Source organism: Gobius niger, assembly GCF_951799975.1.
Source record: "Gobius niger genome assembly, chromosome: 6".
Classification (NCBI taxonomy): domain Eukaryota; kingdom Metazoa; phylum Chordata; class Actinopteri; order Gobiiformes; family Gobiidae; genus Gobius; species Gobius niger.
In genome coordinates this window covers 15,531,682-15,557,167 of record NC_136857.1, presented here as the reverse complement: position 1 = coordinate 15,557,167, position 25,486 = coordinate 15,531,682, and the positions used below count along the sequence as shown (strand labels likewise).

At 41.3% G+C, this 25,486-nt stretch overlaps 2 protein-coding genes across 5 annotated transcripts; both read right to left on the bottom strand.

Moving 5' to 3' along the window:
• Positions 1-712: 712 nt before the first annotated feature.
• On the bottom strand, positions 713-13,092 carry top1b (DNA topoisomerase Ib). The gene is made up of 21 exons (XM_079557889.1): positions 12,951-13,092; positions 12,646-12,670; positions 11,588-11,684; positions 10,932-11,058; positions 9,384-9,439; positions 9,172-9,270; positions 9,010-9,100; positions 8,852-8,934; positions 8,661-8,776; positions 8,472-8,593; positions 8,263-8,385; positions 8,007-8,194; positions 7,186-7,330; positions 5,915-6,058; positions 5,632-5,817; positions 5,352-5,420; positions 5,135-5,249; positions 4,764-4,891; positions 4,358-4,452; positions 4,123-4,272; positions 713-2,653 (listed from the first exon to the last, which is right to left on the bottom strand). Exons 1-21 carry the CDS (start codon positions 12,981-12,983, stop codon positions 2,551-2,553), a joined length of 2,295 nt encoding a protein of 764 aa, XP_079414015.1. The 5' UTR covers positions 12,984-13,092; the 3' UTR covers positions 713-2,550.
• A 147-nt stretch (positions 13,093-13,239) lies between these two features.
• Positions 13,240-25,454, bottom strand: ncoa6 (nuclear receptor coactivator 6). 4 transcript variants are annotated; one of them, XM_079558655.1, is made up of 17 exons: positions 25,335-25,454; positions 24,327-24,650; positions 23,780-23,935; positions 23,299-23,421; positions 23,042-23,161; positions 22,137-22,931; positions 21,171-21,302; positions 19,774-21,001; positions 19,597-19,697; positions 18,434-19,185; positions 18,129-18,365; positions 15,295-17,875; positions 14,938-14,991; positions 14,828-14,858; positions 14,378-14,419; positions 14,047-14,183; positions 13,240-13,574 (listed from the first exon to the last, which is right to left on the bottom strand). In XM_079558655.1, the coding sequence occupies exons 2-17, from the start codon at positions 24,604-24,606 to the stop codon at positions 13,528-13,530; spliced, it is 6,816 nt and encodes a 2,271-aa protein (XP_079414781.1). In that variant the 5' UTR covers positions 24,607-24,650; positions 25,335-25,454; the 3' UTR covers positions 13,240-13,527. The 4 variants fall into 4 exon arrangements, with proteins under 4 accessions (XP_079414781.1, XP_079414782.1, XP_079414783.1 ...); XM_079558656.1 differs by having other exon boundaries at positions 18,129-18,362; XM_079558657.1 differs by having other exon boundaries at positions 23,314-23,421.
• Positions 25,455-25,486: the final 32 nt, after the last annotated feature.

The following is a 25,486-nucleotide window of genomic DNA, read 5'->3' as shown; positions in this document are numbered from 1 at the left end:
TAGAATCTGCAACCCAGCAATAGGCTATGTAACACTTTTGTTAATGTTTTTTATTTTTTATTTGACCTTTATTTAACCATGAAAGTCCCACTGAGAATAAGAATCTCTTTTACAGGGGAGACCTGGCCCAGAGGGGAGCCTATTGCACATGTTTCACAACTTTCAGGATGCAATACTGTCAAAACAAGTGTTCACAGTTGACAAAAAGGCTTTATGATTAGATGCATAGTGCACAAAGGTCGTGCTTTTGCAATATTCTGAAGGATAAAACAAATTCCACTACTACCTAAAATCAGGTATAGGGCCTTTTAAGTTGTGACGTGAAACAGAAGTTGTGTCTGTTGTTCGGCATATGGGCAGAACCATCACAACGGGAAAGGCAAACCAGGCAAATCTAATTTCAGCCGTTATAAGAATCAATATTTCCCCTTACCAGAAGCAAAAAAGACATCATAAAATATAATTCATCGTCTAATATGCTCTAGAATCCATTAAATAACATAAACACAACCGGGCCAATATACTATCAGTACTCCCTGCCTTTCTCAATTACAGTTTATGTTACATACAGTTGTTTTTCAAAGTAAGATGATTACTATGTGTCTTCAGTGTTTGGTGCAGCACATAAAAGGAAAAACAAATGCACACACGTTTTGTATCAAGTTTCATATTATTTTTTAAAACTACAAAGCTACAATAAGCATCCAACCATTCAGAAGTCGAGTTAAATATTGAAATCAATCAAACAGCAAGAAACACAGCAAAGTATTGACCACACTCACATTTGAAAATCAGGACACTTTCCGCGTAATCAAATAAATACAAAAAGTAGCACAATTAATGCATGGAGTTCTGTTATTTTTGGCACAGACCACATCCATTACAAGTCAGTCTGAGGGAAAAAAAGAAAAAAATAAAGTGTTGAGCTCAGCAACATACACCTAACAGTTTCAAGTAAGCACGAGGAATGACTATATGGTGCTTACAACCATCGGGCATAACATCCGGCCTCTGAGGGAAGTCACAACACAGATAAACATATATGTTGTTAGCATTTGTTAGTGAATTTAGACATTAGGAGCAGGAGGAAATGAGAGAGCATTAAGATGTTTGTGAACAGTTTTGAGAGGATGACTGGCCAAAATTGTCAGTTTCTATTGCCATCTGTCTAAATTGGTCCATGAAAGTTAATGCTGGTTCAGATAGGTGTCATGTGTGTATGGAGATGCACATTATTGGATGTTTCCTCACATTATCAGTCAAAATGTTATGTTAAATTAGTAATCGGTGTAAGTGCAATGAGTCTTTAGTTGACAACAGCTTAATAAACAAATATATACATCCCTGAAATAAAAGGCAAAACTATAAGGAGATGAAATCATGGCATGAATAATATTAACACGGTGCTAATATTCAATGTGCACAGTCCTTTGTCTGTCAGGCTCATGTTATCTCGTCACTCTTTCACACAAAAACATCAATAAATATTCATATCACCGCACCGTGCCCTTCCTGTCACACAGGTCTCACACATATACTAGTTAATAATCCTATGAGAATATAGAATTTGTCCATAAATCTGATGGCTTACAAATTGATCAAAGTCATCTCAAATAAAAACAATGTGTCCATCGTTGATCAGGGGGCGGACACAAGCAGCTACATACACACTACTGTTATACGTACAGTATTTAAAGAGTTGTAAGTTGGTCAAATGATTGTTGTAGATTCATAAATACATCTGCTCTGGTTATGTTGGAGGCGCATGTCTGTAATGTGTAATAGTCACATTAATAGTTCAGTTCAAAGTGGTTTGCATACACGCACGCTTTACATTGGGGATACATATGGCTTTAGAATTGGATTTGAAAACTGAAAGTAGGTTAAGTACCATGTTTAAAATGTGCTATGCAATCATTACGAGAAATCATTTATAAGCTGTACAAAACAACGGAAAAATATGATGCAATGCTAGAAAAAAAACATTATTGTGGTATTGAAGTAAGGAATACATAGAAACAATTACTTGAAAAATTAAAAGCCATGCCGTGTAACATTTCTCTGAATAAACAGAATAAAATACAAGCATTGCATCTGCTGAGCCCGAAATTGTAACTGTGAGTGGGACAACACCAGTTTGCCTCCATGGAGATGTCGCTTTATGTTGATAACCCCTCGCAACATGATTGGTGTCGAGGTTATCATCAGCAGCATGTTGTGTATCGCTGGCATGATTGTTTAATTATCAATATTTTATGATGGTTAAGTTTAGTGATTACCAACATATAACCTGGAATATTTCGCAGTATGGCTTTAAAAACTGGTGAAATATTTAGAATTCTTGTGTCCTGAATCTGTGTATCATATGCATTTCACAATTTGAAATGAACTACGGAAAATCACAAAATAATTACATCTATTGACATGCGCCTGCATTCCATTTTTTGTTCTTTACAGCCCTGCTATAGCCACAAAGTGGATTCATTTGACATCAACGAGAAACCATCTTTACAATCAAAGGCATGGGAAAAGAAATACACTTGTGTCCGTTTAAAACTCATAATCCTTCTCAGCCATGTCAATCGCCCACGCAAACTTCTCCCTCTGAGTTTTATTGTAGATCTTCTCAATAGGGATGCCATACTTTTTGCACCTAGACAATAAAGCAGAGTTAAATGAACAAAATTGGAGGCTGCTACATTGATGACACTTTTACTCATTTCCATCAGCATGTTCATGCTCAACGAACGAGGACTTCCTTGTGCATAGATTGATAGATCATTTATGCAAGAAGTATATGCAAGCACCATTATCATGCACGTTGAAAAGAGGAAATGTATATTATGTGGTTGTTGAAAAACTGTGGTTAAAATTATGAATATGACAGTGGGAGTAACAGAGTGGTACATATACTTAGTACAAGCATGTGTGCAACCTATAGTTTTAGAGCCATGTGCAAATCTTCAACCCTGCTCTTCTGGCAGGTGGTTTGGTCCTTGTTTAGTCCTGACATAGAAATTAGGAATAGACCACCGTTTTTCCATACTGAGATATGTTCTTACCGGAGCTTTGATGAGTTGATGCGTAACTGTTTGGTCTTTGTGCGTGTGCTCAGTCACTCAAAAAGACCACAGATGTTGTTAGCATTTAGCCTCTCCTGCTCTCCTCTATGGGGCCAGATGGGGGTGAAGTTAGAAGCAACCAAGCACTTCTACGTTTTCCCTATTTAAACACGGTTACGAGCACTTTTACTGCGCGGACGTTGAGTTGCTACATCTCCTTACAATATAGTACCTCTTTTTATCCGTTTAGAAATTTAATTTTGTGTAACTATACTTCGATCATGTAACTCCTCACGTAACTGTATTTAAATAGGAATATGCTTGGAGAGGCTAAATGCTAACAACATCGTGACTGAGTGCACAAACAAAGACCAGACAGCTCGTCTAAGCTCAGGGAAGAACATATGTTAGTATGAAAAAACAGTAGCCTATTCCTTTAAGTCCTGGCTTAACACAGTATACTTATGGGAACTTAATGGGAACTGGTAGTGGTTCTTTACAGATCAGAATTAAGTATGTCCAGGGAGAATCAGCTCTTTGGATCCAGTAGGTTTTTAGACCTTTGACACTGTAGTAGCCGTTAGCAGTAAATCGCTCGACATCATGTTCCCAGAATCACCACCGCAAGCTTTATTGTACAACAGCCTTTCGATGTCCATTGTGCTTTACAAAAATAACTGTGGGTTGTAAGTCAAGAAGGGCAGACCCTGTCCCCTATTCCAAAGCCTAGTCCAACACTGGAGGGAACTCCTCTGCAATGTCACATACAGAGGAAAGACGCTCAAAAACAAACCCCATTGTTCCCTGCGCTCACACACTTTTCTTCCACTGATTTTTGATCTACAAGCAGTTGGCTTTGTTGCTTGCGTGGCTCGTTTTCCTACAATGCAACACTACTTCCTGCTATTTTTGTAATCAAGGTAGACACACACCACCACATGGATAAAAATTTAGGAGTTATTTCAGTCCTTAATCCTTGACAAAATGTATAGGGGTAAAATGGTTTGGTTGTTTCAAAAATAGTAAACCATAGAATTATAGAGCTTAACAAAGTCCTTACCAGGCGACAGAGATGCGGGGGTCCAGGTAGTTGAGTTTGGACGTTCCCAAAGCAATCTGCTTGTTCTCCTCTCTGTCTGTCGCCTGCATCTGCAGTTTCATCAGTTGCTCCTCTATTCTTTGGACAGCTTTACGCTTTACCTCCACAGTCCTACGGAAGTACATAAGAGAAGCCACATAAATGGAAACCAAGGCTTGCAGAATTAAACGTAGTGTGGTAATTAAAACATGCTTACTTTTTGCTCTTTTCGTCATGGGAAGCCTTGTGGTCAGCTTTCGCAGCTTTTAACTGTTTCCGTGCTGTCGACAGCTGACTTTGTTTGTCATCAATCTAATGTTAAAATAAACACTGCTTTAAACTTGCAAATATTCGCAAAGGTACAAATACATGTATTGTTTTTTGTAACTGGGGCTCATAATTAACAATAATTTCCCGATACAAATGCATGTACTCAAAAAGAGACATTCAACTTTGCCTTTTACAACGTCTTATATCTTTTTCTGACACAAGCTGTATTTCTAAATCTCACCTGCTGCACCCTATATTTAAAATTCCCAGAGTCCAAACTCTCTCTGACAAGACTATACAAGTCCCATGCAAAGGGATGAAGGGGATAATTATAGCGAATGTAAGGAACTCACTTTGGTCTGGAGGTTCTGCATGGACTTTTCAAAGGTTTTGGGCGGAGCTCTCTGGTGGTTACAGAGAATGGCCACCGCCCGGTTGGCTCTGTTGTATGACAGGATCTTAGCCGGGAGACTGTCATCACCTGAGCATTAATGTATGAAAAAAATCAATTTACTACAATGTAGTTACAATAATGAAGAAACACATCCAAAACCTGTTTATTTCTACTTCAGTATTAGTTTAAAAAGTACTTATGATGATGATTGATAACACCAACAGTTATTTCAGTAAACTAAATGTGTTTTTGTAGTACAAATAAATTGAGCTAATCATAAAACCTGTTGACTTTGTGCACACACTGGTCAGTTCAGCTGCACTGACTTACCAGTGGTGAGTTGTTTGAGCTGCTGCTGCAGAGTGATGGAGGCATTGTAGGTTCGAAACACTTTTGCGGTGAGTCCATCCATCAGCTCCTGTAAGTGCTTGTTTAAAATCGATGTCTGGAGATAAAAACACACGAAACAGAATATTGCCACTTAACATTTTGTAATAATTTGAAAAAAGTAGTTGATGAGTAAAAGTTATTTTGGCAGGTTTCTTACATTTAGTCGGTCAAAGAGATCATCTTCTGGCTGCTTGTTCTCCAGAAACAACTGCAGGTTTTTAAATACCTGGAAAAGACGTACAGGGTTTATTTACAGTGAATGTTCTTTAGGTACATTTTTACATTTCACCTGGAGATGGTGCTCTAACTTAAAAGCAAATACAGTAATAACACAGTAAATGCTGGAAATAACACTTTCTATATTAATCTTCTAAACATCAGTTAGCAAGAAAATGCAATCTTTCACAACGTGTTTTAACTTCAGACGACTTTCTCACCCTTTTCTCCACAGGGATCTTGTTGTAGTAGCGGATTGAATCCTTTCCCAAAAAGTCAAACTCCACCACATACTCCTGGTCGTCCATTTTGGGATAAAGTTTGATGTGTTCGACTCTAAGTGAACAGCAGCCGACTGTGTCTGCTGTCTCGCCTTCCTCCTTTTCATTACCAGCTCTTAGTGCCAACTATAACATTTCAAATTGTTAGATGAAACTCAGCTAAAGTCTGTCAATGTCACAAATATAAATGTGATGGCACATGTTGCACTCTCTCTGTCCTTACCTTGTCTATGAAGTAGAGTGCCACGGCTCTCTGTCTGATCCTCATCTCCTTGGACTTCCAGTCCTCTCTGTACTGATTGCGAATACGATCCACGCACTTCTTCAGTCGCCGTGCTGTCTCATATTTTTGCCAGTCTTTCTCCCCCTAAAAACACTCAAGTTAATACAGTGTGATATTTCTGAATTTTTTGGAGCAAACATTAACAGTTTGAGTTTACCTTTTTTTGTTAATTCTACCGCATGCTAACACATTGAGTGCCGCGCTGTTTTGGGGGATTTAGCTGTAGAATGCCAACAATCCAGACCATTTTTCATGATATTTGTAGCACCACAGCGTATTCTATGTTATAACTATGGACACATGCTAGGGCTCGTTTGAAAGATGAGACTCTAAGCGCTTTGTAGGTGAAAACAGTTTAATTCTACGCACCTCGGTTCTTGAGAAAGAGGCTAGTTTTGATCAAAATCACTGTTTTTTTTTCTAGAACCGGAGATATTGCATGTTTTATGAAATACAACTGTCTCCCTCATTTCATTCTCTTCACTGGGCTTTGGCTGAAAACAGGGGCTTATGGTAAACGGCGCTTGCGCCTGACACAAGGTTTATTTTTAGATCATACAAAACTGTCCGCTTGTTGACCTCATTGGTCTTCTGATTAAAAAATATAGAGCGATCTGAAGCACAAGGTGTGGAGATTGTTGTTGAGTGCAGGAGATCCCCTCTGCTCTCACTTCACACAATGAAATTAAATGATTAAATGCCCAGATGAAATGTCCAGATCGTGACTTTTCACAAGTTTTTTTTTTTTCCAGCTCTTTTCATCACAAACCTCCCAAAATCACACATAAAGTGTATTAGAGTGTCTAGTTTCGTAATTAAAAATAGAAAAAAAAGCAAAAACAACTTTTTTCGGTTTTGGCACTCAATGTGTTGAGCATTACAAAAAATGTAAAATCCAACCACTGCGCCAAGTTAACACTACAACAACCTGGACAATCAGTAATATAAAAAAATGTCTTGGGGCAGCGGAGAGCAGGCAGGAGAGAGGCCTGCTTCAATGGATGACATGGTCCTTCAGTCAGATAGACCTGGCACGGATCAAGACCGCAGTCCTATCATTGATGGAAGGCCGGACTGAAGAGGCTGTGTCAGGGATGCCTAGGATCTCCCTATATGACCACATGCCCTTTTGGACTAGTCACTATCCTATCCACAATTTATGCTGTGATAAAGAGATGATTCAGTGGAAGTTTGGCGTGTGGGTATTTTACCTTAATCCTTGAGCTGGGGTTCAACATGATGTATTTAATAGAGCCTTGAATGTTCTCTGTCCAGGACACCAGCCAGGTCACCTTGTTGTCATGGCGAACTTCCTTCCACTTTGTCCCCGGAGGAGCTTTGGGGATCTTGGAATCTCTAAAATTGGGTTTTATGCGTATGAACAACATTAGGCCAGTCCTGAATTAGTTATTAACACATTTTATATTCTTACATATTTATAGATGGTGTAATTGGTGTAAGTCATTCAGTGTTCAAAATGACAAACTACTAAAACAACATGTGTTATTAACTTACATGTGAATGAATATAAATCTAATCTCTTTGTGATTGTAGTAAATTGTATTGAACTTATAAAATGGTGAAACCTTTTCCAAATATATTTAAAGCAGAACTAAGTAACTCATACCTCTCGAGGCCATAAACACCACCACAGGTGTCGGAGTATGTCGCGTTTTTTTTTAACTCATTAATTGTCCGTGAGAGTAAATACTACACTGACAGAAAAGACAAAGGGAGAGAGGGATATTGAACATCGAATGGAGATATTCTTTTTTACTCAAACTTGGCTGTAAATACTGTTTAAGTGGCGCTAGCCTGCAGTTAGCTTAGCCATTAGCCTGTTAGCTTCTTCTTCGTGAATCCATTAGTGTGTATTGGTGCTCTGACCCAGTGGCAGGAAAGGGGGAGATGAAAGACCCCCCAATCATCCCATTAACACTTGTATTACCCCCAGAGGGACTACGAAAAGGATTTATTAAGGTCAACAAGTTACTTAGTACTGCTTTAAGTTAATAAGCAGTAGTTTACGCACTTGCTACAATTGATGATAATGTCTTGTGGTCTGATGCGTCGTTTCAACATTCCCATCTTCGGATGGTCTCCTCGTCCACGGAAAAGTCCCGGCGGCTCGATCCGAAAGTTTCCAATTCGTTCCTTGTGGTTATCCATGACGCAAAAACCATATTCCTGAAGGATCCTCTCATTTTCCTCTTTGATTTTCTGACAAACATAAATATAAAACACCTGTAATAATGCACCACTCAACGTAAAGAATATGCAGAATTTACCTGCTTTTCCTCTTTGGACATCTGCTTTCTTGCCTCAGATTGAGCCTTAAAGTAGGCACTCATGTCACTGAAGTTACATTTGTTGAGATCAGAAATCTTTGACTTTTCCTCCGGAGTCATTTCCTTAAAAAACAACAACAACAACAGATCTCTTTGGTCAGGATCAATTTCTCAGTTTCTATCAAGTAAGTGTTTCAGCTCGAGCTCACCTTCCTCCAGTCTTTGAAAAAATTCTTTCTAAAAATGTCCTTAGTGGTGTACTCATGTTCCAGCATTTTGGCAAAAAAGGTGGCAACTTCCTCAGCCGGGGCACTAAGTTTCATCGGCTTTCCTAATAATAAAGACATTCACTGTAACTTTAAAAGCCAGACACACAGTGTCAATCAAATGTAACTTACCATCATAGAAAAACTTTACTTTATCGGGCATAGGTTCATAAGGGGGAGCGAACACCGGGCCTTTATGTTCAAGAAAGCGCCACTTAGATCCGTCTGTATATCTTTCCTCCTCCCACCTGATAAAAACAACCAATAATCAATTTAAATGTCTAAAAAAATCAAACACAAGCACGATTTTTGTAGGATCTCACCATTTCCATTTCTCTTCCTCTTCCTTTTTGTTTTTCTTGCCATCTTTTGCACCTTTATCTTTTGTCTTTTTAGGTTTTATGTCCTGAGTAAAAAAAAACATCAATAAAAATACAACATAGATTGAAATAATGTGACTTTAAATAAACATTTTGAAAACCTCTTCATCCTCGTCCTCTTCATATTCATGTTTCCTCTTCTTTGCCTTTTTGTTGTGTTCTGTTTTTACCTTTTTGGGTTTATATTCAATTCTACAAACAAATTAAGTAAATATATATATACTCCACAATGTATTTTTGGATTAAATAAAGGAGACACTTACTCTTCTTCATCATACTCTCTTTTGGGAGCCTTGTGCTTGGAAATTGGGTAAAAGCTATTGTCGTCCTCAGGTTCACTCTTAATAGCAGGACTTGAGTCTCTAAATAACAAGTTAATATGTTTAATGTGTTTGTAGACTTAAGACCAACACATTTCTAACCAGAACAAACATTATCATTATCATATGATTTGTAGTCAATAAAAAATATGTACCTGACATATCCATTCTCTTTTTCTTTCTTAGGCTTGTCTGGATGGGAGGATTTCACCTGTTAAAAAAACAAACTTTGTGACGTGTTTCTCAAGCTGTTTCTTGAGGTTTTCGGTAATGCAAAAAAACATATTTCGAAAAGTCCAGAGCATTTCACCCTCAATCCCAGGACAGACTGAGGCACGGGGTCCTAATACAGTTACAGGACGCTTGATTCCCTCATTGCATTTCTTTATAACAGGTGAAACTTGGAAAATTTGAATATAGTGAAAAAGTTCATTTATTTCTGTAATACAACCTAAAATGTGAAACTAACATATGATTTAGACTCATGACATGCAAAGTGACATGTCAAGCCTTTGTTTGTTGTCATTTTGATATGGCTTACAGTCCATTTTCATGTTTTATTTGGGGTTTTTACCAGCTGTGAGCCAAAATTATAAGAAATAAAGGCCTGATTTCACTTTGCATGATGATTTTGGCTCACAGGTTGTAAAACTCCCAAATTCAAAATCTCAGAAAATTAGAATATTGTGAAAAGGGACTATATTGTAGCTCTAAGTGTCTCCCATTCACCATCATGGGGAAGACTGCTGACCTGACAGTTGTGCAGAAAACCATCATTGACTCCTGGAGGAAAGCCTCAAAAGGTAATAGCAAAAGAAGTGGGATGTTCTCAAAGTGCTGTATCAAAGCAGAAAGTTAATTGGAAGGGAAAAGTGTGGAAGAAAAATGTGCACAAGCCGCAGGGAACAACAGTCGGGAGAGGATTGTCAAGAAAAGGCCATTCAAAAGTGTGGGGGACCTTCAGGAGGAGTGGACTGAGGCTGGAGTCAGTGCATCAAGAGCCACCACACACAGACGGATCCTGGACATGGGCTTCAAATCTCATATTCCTCTGGTTGAAGCATCCTGGTCTTCCATAACACCTCAGTAGTGCCACAGGGTGATAGCATGCATGCCATGCAACTGTATAAAGGTCAATTAAAGGGGGCGCAAACCAAGTACTAAGTGCATATGTATGATTATAGTTTTCAGAGGGCCGACATTTCTCTGTTGAAAATATTTTTTTCTATTGATTTCATGTAATATCCTAATCCTCTGAGATTTTGAATTTTTATTTTTACAAGCTGTGAGCCAAAATCATCAAAATGAAAACATATAAAGGCTTGACATGTCACTGTGCACGTCATGAGTCTGAATCATATTAGTTTCACATTTTAAGTTGAAGTTGAAGTTGAAGTTTTTCACAATATTCTAATTTTCCGAGTTTCACCTGTATTTTGACATAATAATTCACAAACACATCTTGATCACCATGATCTAGAACTGTTCCTTAGAACATTCTATATTGAGTCTTATTCAAAGTTTCCCCTGGCTTGTCAATGTACGTTTACCTTGTTATTTGACACAAATACAGACAATACAAGAATGATATTTAATACAGGATCAGTATTTCTATTTTTAAATAGCGAAATCATCTTGGGACTCCCTGTTCAGTGCCTCAAAACCACCACTTTGGAAACCAGTGGTGTAATTAATAAACCCACCTTGTCCTCTCTCCTCTTCTCCTTCTCTCTCTCCTTGTGGTCCTTATGTTTTTCTTTATGTTTTTCTGAGCCGTCACTGTGCTTCAGCTTGTCTTTGTGTTTCTTCTCAAAGTGGTCCTTATGTTCACTGCAAAACAGAGAGGGAAAATATTAAGATAGACACACATGTCGTTCTGGGCGATGGTGCTGCCCACTACACAAATATTTATTATATATATTCTGAGAATATTTGCTCAATGTTAAATAAATGGAAATGAGCCTCTTCTTGCAATGATGTAGAATAAGACACAGATCAACAACTCATTTTCTTCAGGGACATATCACTAAATCTGCTGCGTCACAAGGCCCAATCTTATCATATTCATTTACAAATATCTTATAAACAAGATGCCCAACGATTAATCTACCTTTACAGTGCTATCATAGCCTTTAGAAGGTCTGTATTTTAAGTGTTTATAAACTATTTGCATTCTCAGTGCCAGTGAATGAATAAATACGTTTTGTTTGTTGTTTAGTATATGCAATGTTAAGAAAACATCATATAAAAATGTGAGTGGCTCAGTCAGTGTAACCATAACTACAAGGAAAAATAAAGCACTTTGCCATTCAATACATTACAGATTTTAGATATCATTGTGCTGCCTCGAGTGTCTCACCTGTTGCTGTGCTTGGAGCGCTCCCGTTCTTTGTCTTTCTTGTGGTCTTTGTGCCGATGTTCCTTGTCTCTGTGCTTTTCTTTATGTTTGTGAGAGTCTAGCATTGAAAGCAAACAAATTTTATAGGCAAAGCCTTAATGCATTTCAGCGTACACAGAAAATTATGCTTTCTCACAACTGTCACCAGAGATAAAACAACAAACACACCCAAAATGTTCAGCCTGACACAAATGCATGTTTCATATGTCGCCTGGGGTATGTGCATTTGAAAAAGATTTGAAAAATGAAGCAGTTTTAATGGAATGAGGGTATTAAATGATGTGCACCATCATCTTCGGAAATACAAACTCATGGCTTCACTAGCATCCTGCTGTCTTGGTATTTTAATGATGCTAATATATGTTTACATGTACCTGACCTTAAAAAAAAAAAAATGTCATCACATATGCATTATGTCACTTTGCAATCATGTAAGTTCCCTTAAAAGTTTGCAAGAGTAACAGGCAATAAAACATGTGAAACTAAAAGCATCAGTACATGGTCAACCTGGTCTGAAACGTGTGTGAAAATCTGGTATCTGCAGGGTGATGGCCCTTGTTTTGGCTGAATCAGTCAATTCCGTGGCTGAGACAGGGGCAGGAGGGGCGATCAGCGCCCAGCTCCAGCCTCCATATCACGGCTCACACTAGCCTCACTCATCGGCTCCTGGTTGCTTCATCCAGAAAAAGAAAATGGCGTAGAGACTAAGTCCTCAGCCTCAAATCGACCACTTTCCCCACAAAAATTCACTGTGAATGCATGCGCGGATTATTAAACTATCACATGCAAAATAAACACGGTGTCCAGTGCTTTTAGGATCTTGCATCGGATAAAACCATCAAAACGTGCAAGTACTAATATGAGAGGGTCTTTTTGAACAATAGCCGCAAGAGAGTGGAGGAGAAGGGACTTAGTCTCTGGGACGCCATTGCTGTCCTTTAAAAACTAACAGTCGGCACATCCCAATTCCGCAAAGAAAACACATTCACTGCAAATAAAATCATACAGAGATGACGTACCATTTCCTTTAGAGCCGCAATTTACCTAAAAATGAAAAATAACAATGAGATTAATAATAGATATTTTAAAATGCCGGGTGGCTCGGTTTATCAAGTTTCAATTGACATACAAATGGACAATAAAAACACAATACAGTGCTTGATAAAAGTATAAACACTGCTATTACTATTGTCATTCCTATAAGAAAATCAAGCCGCTGTCATTACAGGGTTGTAATTTATTATGAAGAAGCTGTAGTTGTGTCAGCCCTTGCCTAAAACTCGCACAAACTAAGCGCCTCGGCTCAGTAATGAACACTCGGTACCTGGGAGTCTCTGTGCTCATGGTCCCCGCTCATGGTGAAGTTTTAGCGGTGAATCAGCTGAAGTTATCACAGACAGACAGCGGGATGCGAGGCTCCAGAACAGTCTGTGACAGCCAGGAATGGAGTCCCGATGTTGACAAAGTGCGCATGCCCAGAACTACTGTACTAACAGACTAGGTTCACCCAATGGAATCTAAATGTCCAACACTTACTCTGATGTGGACATGAACAATGTGTGCCAGCAAGCAATAAAATAACTGCGCATTCACAGGACAAAGGCAGTAGAAAATTTAATTCAGTTGTATTACATAATTATACAATCATGACAAGCTCAAATGACAAATCCAGCATTTCATATAAAAAGCTCACTCATACAAACACTAAGTGCACACATTCTAACTACACTCCGACATGATAGCAGGGAAACAACAATGGCATGATGATTTTTTTTAAACACTCTGTACAGGGTATGCTCTTAAGATTAAAAGTCTATGTCACATAATCCAACAGCAACTGATTTACAACCAAAACACAAAAAATGTACAGTACTGTTCACAAGGTTTAAAACTTCAGCAGCCTATTTAGATTTCCTTCTTTTGGCCTGGGTTGGACTTGCTCCAGTTTCTGCAACAACAAAAGGTAAAACATGAACATTTTCTTTTATACGAGTGTGGAGGATTTCTACAGGAATAATGTTTATAGACAAACAATGAAATAGAGACCTGGCTCTCACATGTAGCTTCTGCCACATCTATTGTTGTTGCTGTTGTTTTATTTATATAATTAAAGGATTTTTGGCTTTATTAGACAAGACAGCACAGTGTGAAAGACGATGAAAATAGGGGACAGACATTTTGCTTAAATCGAGAATCAAACGCAATTTCAACAATTTGCCGTATGTGTAGCAGCCTTTATAAAACATATGGAAGCAAATCAAATGCAAGCAGGATACATATATATAGTAAAACAACACTGTATTGCATCAGGACTGGTTGAACATTTGGATCATACAAGACGAAGGTGTTAGTCTCTGTTGTACTCAAACATAATTCTATTACACCACAGAAAATATAAATACAGAGTCTTGTTCATTTACCTTTTACAGTAGTGCTTGCTGCTGGTCTTGCCGGTCTTTTCCGGCTGCTACTGTCCGCAACTGGCTCTTCCTCAGTCTCCTTCTCTGCCCGGGAACTCCGCCGACTCGGCCCTTTCGGCTTCTCCACTGCAGCTGCTCTAAAAGTGTAAAGAGAAGACACAGGACCAATATGTTATTTATGTACAGTGACATTTTTTCAGCTCTTCTCAGAAATGTAAAACTATTCAGGATTCTGCTGTTTTTCCTCATCTACCACAGATAACGTCCATCTTCATCCGGACGTCTTCTACTAACGTCGACTACTCGTGTCTATGCGGTGTTTAATACATACCTTGGGACTAAGTTGATGGGCGTCTTTCTTTTCTTTGCCCATCTGTGATAGAAGTGGAAAAACAGCGGTAAACTATGAACTTGTGTTGAACAAAGTAATGTAGGTAGCGTCACTTTAGCACCAATTTATGACAGGTAATCCAGGTGAGAGAGACGTGGCCTTCAAGATCAGTGGAGGGGTGCAATTGGATTTACGGAGGGTTGGACATGCATCATTGTATTCACATGACGCATGTTGATCATACATACCAACTGCGGTAACCACAAGGGCCCCATTGAATTCACCAAACACAAACAGTCAACCAAATGAACGGCCTGAATATTATCAGAAGTCGTCTCTAAGCGTATGCTTCATGGGAATAAGATGGAAAAATACCCTGATTTCTCTGAGCCCCTTGATTCAGCCCCATGAATAAACAAACAAAATAAACTCCATAAGCAGCTGTCTTACCCCTGTTCAGGACCAGTCGATACTTCTTCCCCTGCAAAAGATAGAAATACAATCATGGCATGTGGCACTTAGTGAAAGCAAAGGTATGAGCATTTCATAAAACTACTTACCTGTCCTCTCCATGGCAAGAGTTTCCTGTGTTTGTGTATGGTCCTGTGAGGATGCTGCGGGATTGAAAAATTACAGAATCTTTATCTACTTTTCAAGTATGACATCTTTATACAGTAGGTTCAGAGTTGCGCTGTTTTTGATCATTCATAAAAGGTTAGTATGTGGTACAATCATTCACGATATAGCCTTTATATAAAATATTGTGTACTTATTCTTAAAAAAACATACACATATGTTGTTTTAAAGAATTAATACACTGAACATTTTAAGCATCAGATTTCAAAATGATAACATAGTAATAGAGGCTTATGAATACTTCTGAACGCACTGAATGACATTCTTTGACTTTATTTTACCTGGGAGAGTCTGACTGCTTTCACCAAGTGCTGATGACGTCTGCGGCTCAGCTGTCACTGTATCAGACTGGCCAGGCGGGAGGTTAGCAGCAGAGGAAGTGGTCATAGGGCTTCCCTCAAATGCAGGAACAGCCGCAATGGGAACTACAGATGGCAATGAACTGTGTGCAACGGTGACTGTAGATAGCATACTTGCAGCTGTTGTTACATTAGCCATAGCATCTTGAGATGGTACAATCTGTGACGCTTGGTTGGCAACCTGGCCATGTGCTGCGATTTGGCCCAGAGCAATTCTGGGAGTGGCCTGAGTTTCGATTTGAATGGAGGAGTTGGTAGGAAGATTCATGGACTGTGTAGCGACAATATGGGATGGTCTGACCTGCGCAGGAGCTAATGGAGAGGCAGCGCTCTTTCGGATAGCGCTTATAGTGCTGGGACTTGAGCAAGGAGGGGGAGACGACATGGGCAGCTGAAAGGGAGATGATACAGGAGGGATACTGTGGGGAGACGGCTGCTGCAATGGTGGACTTGGCTTTTGAATGTTATCACTAAGATTGTCTTGTTTAGCAGGCGCTGTGCTCATTGACTGATTTGCTTGAGGATTAACAATCAGAGCAGAAGACGGTGCAGTGGTTGTAATGTGAATTGGTCGCGACTGGGAACTTGTCACAATAGTACTAAAGGAATGAGAGGAGCTTGGAGTGAGTTGAAGGTTAGCCGTGGATACTTGAACCATTGTCACCGGCTGTGAACCAAGCGTTGTATTGGCTGTCACCACTGCACCAGGGACCTGGATGATAGGATTAATAAATAAAGGTGCAGTTGTGATGAACTGCGATCGCGTAGCGGGGGCTTGCTGCCGAACATCTTGTGGCCTGAGGTTCTTGTTGGGAACAGCCACCATCGAAGCAGGTGACTGAGAAGTGGGCGTTGAGGTAATTGGGTTAGAAGTGACAAATACAGTAATCTGATTGGGTGAAATGGTGCTGGATGAAGGGGGAATTTGTATGAGCGAATGAACAGGTTTATTAAGCCCAGAGCTTGGTTTCGAAGAGGTTAAAACAGAACTTGTGGATACAGTTGAAGTGTGAACAGAAGTGAGAGGGTTGGGGCTATTATTCACAGCAGTAGTGTTGAGGTTTGAAAGAGTAGTGGCCAGTGGGTTCACATTCACATTAGGATTGACACAAAGAGTGGACGCAGCATTTGAACTGGTGGTGAGACTAGGGTTAACATTAGTGCTGGGAAGTGAGCTAGGAGCCTGTTGTAGGTTATGGCTGCTTGTAAGAACAGTAACGGCAGGTCTTGGGTCACTTGTAGTGGGAAGGGTAGCCTGCCCTAAGCTTTGAGCATTACTATGGGGTTTTTCTCCATCAGTCCTCCCCATCTGTAAAGGTCGGACATTGTCCAATAATTGGTTGAGGGACGTAGGAGCCTCTCTCAGTGCAGGAGAGATTTCTACATCTTGTGAATGCCTATCAGAAGCTGGAGAGTCAGTGTCCACTTTAGACTGCTGGGGTGTGGGGATACGTGGACTGGCCAATCTGGGTGATGTTAATTCCCTCATAGCATGTGACTGGGACATCATACGTTCTCCCTGACCATCTTTGCCTGCCTCTGCACTGTTACCCTGTATCACACTAAAAGGTGGTTGCGTTTGCTGAGCTTCCACCCCTCCAGCTGCTTGTTGGGGCAGGGATCCTGAATTTAAAGGTACAGAAGAGGGGCTCATCATCATTGTTTGGCCCTGTGGGTTGACAAGCTGCTGTTGATGTGGAGAGCATGCCATCTTTGGTCCTTTTTGCCTCCCTGGGCTAGGAGTTGCCGGCTTGCGACTTGATGCTGGACTTGACCGTCGGCTGTTGCTCGGACTTGCCCGTTTGCCCTGTACTCCAGACTGCCTGTCCTGTTTAACACCTACTGTTCCTGCACCGGAAACAGAGGAAAAAGACTGCTGACTGCTGTTGGAGGCATTTCCACCAACAGAGCCGTTGCTGTTGTTACCAGGCAGTGCCAAACTAGGAGGGGCCTGACCAATAGCTTTAAGTGTGGTTGGATTAAGACCCTGTTGATCAAAACCCCTGTTCAAGTTTGGCGGCCTGGGAGGCAAAGGAATGTTGATTTTTGGAGGGAAAAGTCCTGCAATTGACGCATTCAGCCTCTCAGGGGATAGGTTGATTTCATTGGGCTCGGTGCTGGGTGGACGGTTAGTAGGGGTGAGGGGATGGTAGGGTCTGGGGCTGGCTCTGTTTGGTGTTTTGGGCCGAGAACTTTGTGAAGTTGTGGGGACATTTGGGAAATGAAGGCCTGGAATTGTGCCTCCTTGCTGAGGCTGATTAGGCAGCTGTTGCTGGGGACTAGCTCCAGGGTGCTGCATGGGTGAAGGGCCTTGCTTCATCAGGTGAGTATTAGGTCCCTGGTTAGCCATCATCTGCTGTGTTCCATTTGTAGGCAGTCCTGCCATTTCAGGCCCGGACGGTCGTTCCTGCTTGGGCTGTGTCACTGCAGTGGTCTCTTCTGATGGTGTAGGTTGCCCTTGTCCGACATCAGGGTGGGACATTCTTCTAGATGCATTTGCTAGCTGCAAAAGCAGACAATAATACCATTTTCAAGACTTGACAGTATACCAAATGCAGTCCACTGAATAAAATCTGTTAATACAAAGATAAAAAGGTACACAGTGAAATGGTTTATCAAGTGAATTCAATATATACATTTTTATAAACCTTCCTTATTACAAAAAAATATGCAATAAACAAGTATTTGCAAAAATACATCCCCTAGCAATGAATAGAACATAAATGGCTATTGCATAGTCCTGAAGTATTTCTTACTTGTGGATTAACCATCATGGGCATTCCTCTGGCTTTATCAGGTGAGGGTGGCACGCTCCCAGGGCCTTGAAGGCTTATCATCACAGGCATGTTACCTTGCTGAGATACAGGAAGCCTCTGTACCTCTGGTGAATTGGCCATGCCACGAGGAGGAAGGTGACTCCCCGGGGTTAATGACATACGATTCTTTGCCTGTTCCTGCTGCATCTTCATCATCATTATCATTTGTTGTTGCTGCTAAATCCCAAAACAGATATTAAGTTCAATCCAAGTACAACACCATCGCATTTAATTCCACAGTTTACCTGTTGTTGTAGGTGTGACTGCTGTTGAGCTTGTTGTTGCTGAAGTTGGTGCGGGTGCATCTGAGGTTGACCTGGAGCTTGTTGGCTGCTTGCCCCTTGATGAAGTCCAACCATTCCCTGCTGTTGCCCTGTCATCACCTGTTGTGGTACAGCCATTCCTTGCTGTTGCCCAGGCATTACCTGTTGCTGCCCACTCATTCCAGGTTGTAGCCCCGTCATTCCTTGCTGTTGCCCAGGCATTGCTTGTTGCGGCATCCCAGATTGTGGTACTGTAATTCCTTGCTGTTGCCCAGGCATTCCCTGCTGTGTCATTCCAGGTTGCTGCCCAGGCATTGTTTGTTGTGGTATTCCAGACTGTTGCCCGGGAATTGCTTGTTGTACCATTCCTGATTGTGGGGCTGTATTTCCTGGTTGTTGTGCAGGCATTACCTGTTGCCCGGGAATTCCCTGTTGTGGCATTCCAGAATGTGGCCCTGTTAGTCCTTGTTGTTGCCCAGGCATTCCAGGTTGTGCCCCTGCCATTCCAGATTGTGGTCCGGCCATCCCCTGCATCTGATGCATCTGCTGATGCTGCTGTAGATGTTGAAGCTGCTGCTGCTGCTGCTGCTGCTGCTGCTGAAGCTGCTGCTGCTGCTGCTGCTGCTGAAGCTGCTGCTGCTGCTGCATGTGCTGTAATTGTTGTTGCTGCTGCTGCATAAATTGCATTGGAACTTGCTGCAAAACTCTTTGATCTCCTGATTGTCCAGAAAAACCTATAAATAGAAAGTTATGACTTGATCATGTGAGTCAATTAGAACTTACAGTTCAGCCCAAATGCACTGCAGTGCACAACTAAAAACCAAAGAAAAGATAAAGACGATATATGCCTACTATGTGTGCATAAGGTTAATGTCTGGTCAAAATGTTGAATAAAATGAAAATATAAATTGCAATATCAAGAGCTATGAAATCTCTTTTAGAACTGTCCCAAAAATGCATGATCAAGGACAGTTTTAACAGGTGAGGAATTTGGGATTTTTGTTTTGGGTTAATGTGCCGTTTCAAGACAGAAAAGATGTTTTCACTAATCAATAAAAGATAACTTTAACAATGTAGCCAAGGTTCAAGCATTTCCTCAAGTGTGTATAGTACTGATTAAAATAAAGTAATACCGAGTTTATTACCTGAAGCCCGATTAGAAAATTCTGGAATTTTGGTTCCCGAGTTATCCAAGCCCAGACTCGGTTCACCCAGTTCAGGATCATCCATACCAGCATCTAGACCGCTAAAAAGAGACCACCCTGTTTATTTCAGAAGTTTTCATTAGAATGCCAAAGTGCTCACAGTTACATAAACCTTACCCAAGTCCATCCCCTTGTTGACCTTCACCATCTTTTGGTTTCTTCTTTCGAGGTGGTTTCTTCTTTTTTGGTTTAGCCTGATTAGGTCCTCCTGGGCCCTGCTTTCCTCCTGGTCCAAACTGACTTGCTGAGATATCACTCTGCAGTAAGTTGACTAGCAATGGACTAGTCAGTGTGACATCCTTGCTTACTGGGAAGTTACCTGCCTGTCCACAAGGTCCTCCCATCTGCATCTGACCAGGAAACTGACCGGGGTTAAAGTTCATCCCGTGACCTGCAAAATGTCCATTTCCCATTTGCATGTGCTGCGGGCCTCCCATCATGCCTTGCTGCTGCTGCTGCGTCTGCATATCTGGCACCATCTGCTGCACGCCCATTTCACCAGTTGAACCAGTGGGGTCTCCTAGCGAATGAGGATGTTGCAGAGCAGCCTGCTGCTGTAGCATGGCCTGCTGTTGTTTCTGCTGCTGCAGCTGCTGTTGGAGTTGCTGCTGGATGAGGGGGTGACCTGCAGGAAGCCTCATCTGCTGCCCGTGCATGCCCATCACCTGGTTTGGATTTCCAGAAATGGCAACCTGTTGTCCTTGTTGGTTCATCTGGGCGTGCTGTTGTTGCTGCTGAAGTTGGTGCTGCTGTAGCTGATGCTGCTGTTGGAGCTGCTGTTGTTGAAGCTGTGCCATTTGTTGCTGCTGTTGAGGGGTCATCTGCTGCACCTGACCCTGGAACTGAGACATGTTTCCTTGAACGTTTGGGGAAGGTCCACGCATCATTGGACCAGGCATTACCCCAGGGGGCATCTTCCCTCCAAACGCCTGTTTGTTCGCTTGCATTTGGTTAGCGACCATTTGCTCCATCATTGGGTTTTGTTGCTGCTGTTGCTGCTGTTGAAGAAGCATGGCCTGGTGTCCTTGACCTCCAACCATCTGACCCTGCCCATGCATCACCCCCTGGCCTTGTTGTGGCATCAATTGCTTGGGTGGGGTCATCCCACCCCTCTGCCCTTGATTAAGCGGCCTGGAGAGGACAGTCTGACCACCACCCTGTGCTTGAGCCATCTGACTGGGGGAGGAGGACACAGGCTGGGCCTGATGCTGGAGGCCCATCATTTGAGGACCAGCAGTGGTACCAGGAGGAGGACCAGTCATGCTGCTCTGGGGACCCATAACATTAGTCTGTGTGTGAGGAAGGCCCTGAACTGAATTTGACGTAGAAGCAGGTGGTTGAGTACCTAATATGAAAAAACAAAAAACAAAATAGAGTTTGTACAATACACAAATGTCAACCATGTCAATACAATTCACTAACAGCAGAGAATAATACAATGAAAAAGAAGAAAGAGGCAGAAAAATACTAAAGCATTATACGATCAGAATTTTAAAGGACAACTATTCATATACCTGTATGAGTAAGTGCCTGGCTGCTTTGTAGCTGCTGATTGGCTCCTCCAACAGGGGCTCCTGGTGTGTTAGCACTCACCTGACCCTGAACAAAATTTGGGTTTGGGAAGCCCATCGGACGTTTAGCCATTCCTGGAATTAGAAATGTGGTTATTACATTTGATAATGAACATTAATACAATACCTTCTTACACTGCTTGGCTCCTTCATATATTGGCAAGAGCCTCCCATTGAGAATTACTCCTGTATGTCAAAAAGTAATATAATGTAGCCTACGAAAGTGGTCCGCCACCAAACTGAATACTAAATGAGACATCAATGGATTTTCTCTGTCCTAGTAGGCATGTTCTAATATCCATAATGTCCAAATAATAATAATAATGCATCGGTTTTATATAGCGCTTTTCTGGACACTCAAAGACGCTTTACATTGCATTATTCATTCACTCCATACCCGAATATAGATGACAGTATTGATCAGGAAGAAGTTGATCAGGAAGAAGTTGTGAAAGGGTGATTCAGGGCGAATGGGACATCATTTTCATGTGCTAATTGGCCATTGCACAGTCCAGACCTTAACCCCATTGAAGGAACAGCGGAATGTAAAAAAACTACTTTTGTTTTAGCAGGGTAACCTCCCAAGATGTACCAGCATTTCTTACATTCCATATATATTTAGTCAGTGTCTACCTAAAATTGATAAGGGGAAAGTCAGGCAACTCTCAAAGATTCTCAGTGGGTGGGGGGACCAAACTGGTGATTTAGTATATCAAGGGACTTACTTGGCAGACTTGAAAAAATACTACTACTCAACATACAGTAATTGTGCTCAACACGAGTCTCTTATTTGCTCATTGAGATCCAGGTGGTGACTTTTTTGGCCAGTTGGTTTATAAAGTCGATGTAACTTCATATCAATAAATTAATATGGGTTTGAAAAATTAAGTACCGGATAAACATGCCCACCTGGATGAACTTGGGCTCCAGGCTGCCCATGTTGCTGCATTCCCATAAATCCTTGCTGTATACCACCTTGTTGAGCAAGAGCTGCTCGACCTGGTGAGCCAACACCTTGAGGAAAACCTTGAGGAGTTGTGGGTCTCTGGGCCATCATCGGTGGAGTCCCAGGTGACCCCTGCTGAAAAGGAGACGAGGAAGAACCAGGAGACTTTGCAGTAAGATTGCCCTGCGTCCCAGATGTTGCAGGCAGTGGTGGGGGTGGTCGAGGTGGTCCTATAATCCCACCAGGTCCACCCTGAGGACCTTTAGGCTGGGGTGTGACAAATTGTCCCATTCCAGCCTGCTGCTGCAACTGGGCTTGGCCCATGGCATTAAAAACTTGACCAGCCTGTTGGCTTCCAAAAGGATAAGGAGGTGGAGGGTGACTTGGAGTCTGAACTGTAGCAAGTGAAGGTGGCCGCTGCATCATTTGACCTTGTGGTGGAGGCTTCCTCCAGGCAGGGCCGCCTTGGGCACCTTGAGGCATTTGGTTCCAGCCAGGAGGCATTGTCATCTGCCCTGCTGGATTGAAGGGTGGCCTAGGACCTAGTTGTGAAAGCTGCTGGGCTTGTTGCTGCTGGTGATGCTGTTGCTGGAGCTGCTGCAGTGCTGCAGGGTTGAGTGGTCTGCCTGCCTGCAGAGCCTGCATGTGATGAGCAACTTGAGGCGGCATGGGGCCTGAGCCGTGCGGTCCAGATTGTTGGTGTTGAAGTTGCTGCTGTGGCTGCATTGACATGCCTGGCATCATAGGATCCATCAATTCTACAAAAGAGACAATTATGAGTTTGTTATTGTCATATATATATATATATATATATATATATATATATATATATAAATATATGGCTCATCAGAGACAGAAAATCTTGTACCTGTCTGGGTGGAAGGCCTTGGAACACGAGGATGCATCTGTCCACTGGTGCCAGGTCCCATGGATTGTCCGGATATACCAGGACCAGGGGGAACCATCGATGGATTAGCCATTCTCACACCTATCAATGTATAGAAGGGACAGGTTTAATGTCACAGTGTAGTAATTACCAAAAACCCCGTTGAACATTTATCAAGAAAAAAAAATCAAGAAAAACTTCCAACAGTTCACATTACTATGAAGTAATTTCAGTAGTACCTGGACCAGGCTGACCTGGAAAGCCAACATCCACTCTCATCTGGCTGGGTCCTCCAATTGGTCCATTTACTCGAACTTCTGGTCCTCTGTTTGGTCCTGGCACCACATTAATTGCTCCTTCCCCTGAACATTAACAAATGCAATGCTTTATTACATCTGAACACAATTTCGTGGTACAATTGCACAATGATAAAATGTCTTCATCGGTTCTTTTCAGGAACAGATTATAAATTGTGAAATTACCATTTTGAAAACGCCATGAGACAGGAGCAGTAATTACAGATTAAATATACATGAATGAAACAAAACTGCAAGCGTGAAACAACATTATATTGTGGTCGCAAGCTCATAAAAGTCAGTTTTGTATAACATTTTTTAACAATAAATAAACACAAAGAGCTTGATGATATCAAACTCAAATATACAGTTCAGTAAAGCTTACAAAAAAGCTTACAAAAGTGTTTGTATAGAGTGTGTGTACCTTCAATCTGCACTGACAAGATACCCAGGTCTCTGAGCTGCTGCTGGTTGTTTTGAGCTAAGAGTCTGAGGCGCTCAGCCGCTTCTCGAGGAATGTTAAAGGTGACTCTAACGCTGTTCCATGGTTCAACATGTTGGGGCTGCAGCCTTGCCATGTCTTTGACATGAAAACAAACAAGCATATTCTGTAGATCTATTTTTCATTTTTCTTTACAGTATATTAATTTATATATGTACACTTTACTATATGTGCAGCACTTTGGAAACGTGTAATCAAAAATATAGTTGATTGGACAGCATTGCAAATGACGATATTTAAACACATTTACATTTTTATCGCACAGTATTTGTTTTTTTTAGTACTGTAGATTGTGTTGCAATTCATTTTGTGGGATTACAAATGTAGATAAAGTTTACTGATGTACGCACTTTAAATAGGCAATGTTCAGTAAAGTAAGAAAGTTAAAAAAAGGACAGCATTAAATACAGTGCTTGTTGAAAAACGGATAGCAATTGTAGTATTGGAGCATTAGAATTCTTATACTGACCCATATCGAGTATATCCGGTATTCCACTAAGAATGCAGTCCAGTTTCTGAGTGAAGTCTTCATCCTCCATATTCCCCTTGAACGCAACAAAGACTGTAAACTCAGCCACCACTGAGCTGTCATCATCTGTATCCAGTCTCTCGTTTTCGGCAGAACTAGTATCGCACGACTCATCATCCTCCCCAGCATCTGCACCGACACCAGAGTCCCGATCAGAGTCATCATCCGGCCCTGGGTCCTCGGTCTTCGGGGCCCGTTGAGGGGTATACCGGTGTGCCATCCTCCTCCCTTCACCAGGAGTGGCGTTTGACAAATCGTCTCATACTACAAGTGATGCACAAAGTCAGTCCAAGAACACAGAACAAAACCCACATTAGACATATTAACACCAAATGCTATGTAATTATGAAATAACTGATGTCTGATGAACGTCGATAACACAACAATAGAACGACGAAGACGAAGAGATGAACTCAACTTAACAGTCTAAAAACATTAAAGTGTAGTCCACAGGACGAGAACAGTTTGGATCAAATGAGCCTGTGTACGCCCGAGATCAGCAGGTCGCAAATACGACTTCATAATCAACAACTAAGCACTGCAGTTGAAAACGTTTTGCAGCCTTTAAGTTGTGCATTAAACATTTTACATCATCGGTTTGTCTCCAGGGCCTTTATCTCTACTGTGAACTAACGTTGTGGCTGTGAGACCACAGTTGCACAAAGACAACAATGCTATAGGTACGAAATAAGCATTTTACAAACATACAATTGTTTGGTTGAAATACCACCAATGTAGAAGAAGAGCATTTAATAAAATCGTCAACATCATCAATTCCAAGTCCTACACTGGTAGTATCCATGATCGGGAGCTAGTAGCTAATGCTAGGCTAATATAGCTGCAGGTATATGAAATAAATGCATCGCAGAATTGGGTGCGCAGCAATAATTCAAAACAGAAATTATTTCATAGAGTAAACGACAAATAACTACTAAGGCAAATACGTACCACGTAAGTACATCAGAAAATCAGTTAAACCGGTGGACATCTGCTAGCTAGCTAGCTAGATTAGCCAACAAACCGTGAATATCAAGTGGCGTTTAGAGAAACTCTTCGGGATAGTATTTCCGGTAAAGGATTTCAAAATAATATAAAAATAT

Coding starts and splice junctions, on each gene's coding strand:
- top1b (XM_079557889.1), bottom strand. CDS start 12,983: ATGAGCGGGGACCATGAGCACAGAGACTCCCAG. Junction 4,453..4,763: donor TGCAGAACCTCCAGACCAAA/GTGAGTTCCTTA, acceptor TTTTAACATTAG/ATTGATGACAAACAAAGTCA. Junction 4,273..4,357: donor CATGACGAAAAGAGCAAAAA/GTAAGCATGTTT, acceptor GTACTTCCGTAG/GACTGTGGAGGTAAAGCGTA.
- ncoa6 (XM_079558655.1), bottom strand. CDS start 24,606: ATGGCACACCGGTATACCCCTCAACGGGCCCCGAAGACCGAGGACCCA. Junction 23,162..23,298: donor TCCAGGTCAGCCTGGTCCAG/GTACTACTGAAA, acceptor ATACATTGATAG/GTGTGAGAATGGCTAATCCA. Junction 19,698..19,773: donor CAACAAGGGGATGGACTTGG/GTAAGGTTTATG, acceptor GTCTCTTTTTAG/CGGTCTAGATGCTGGTATGG.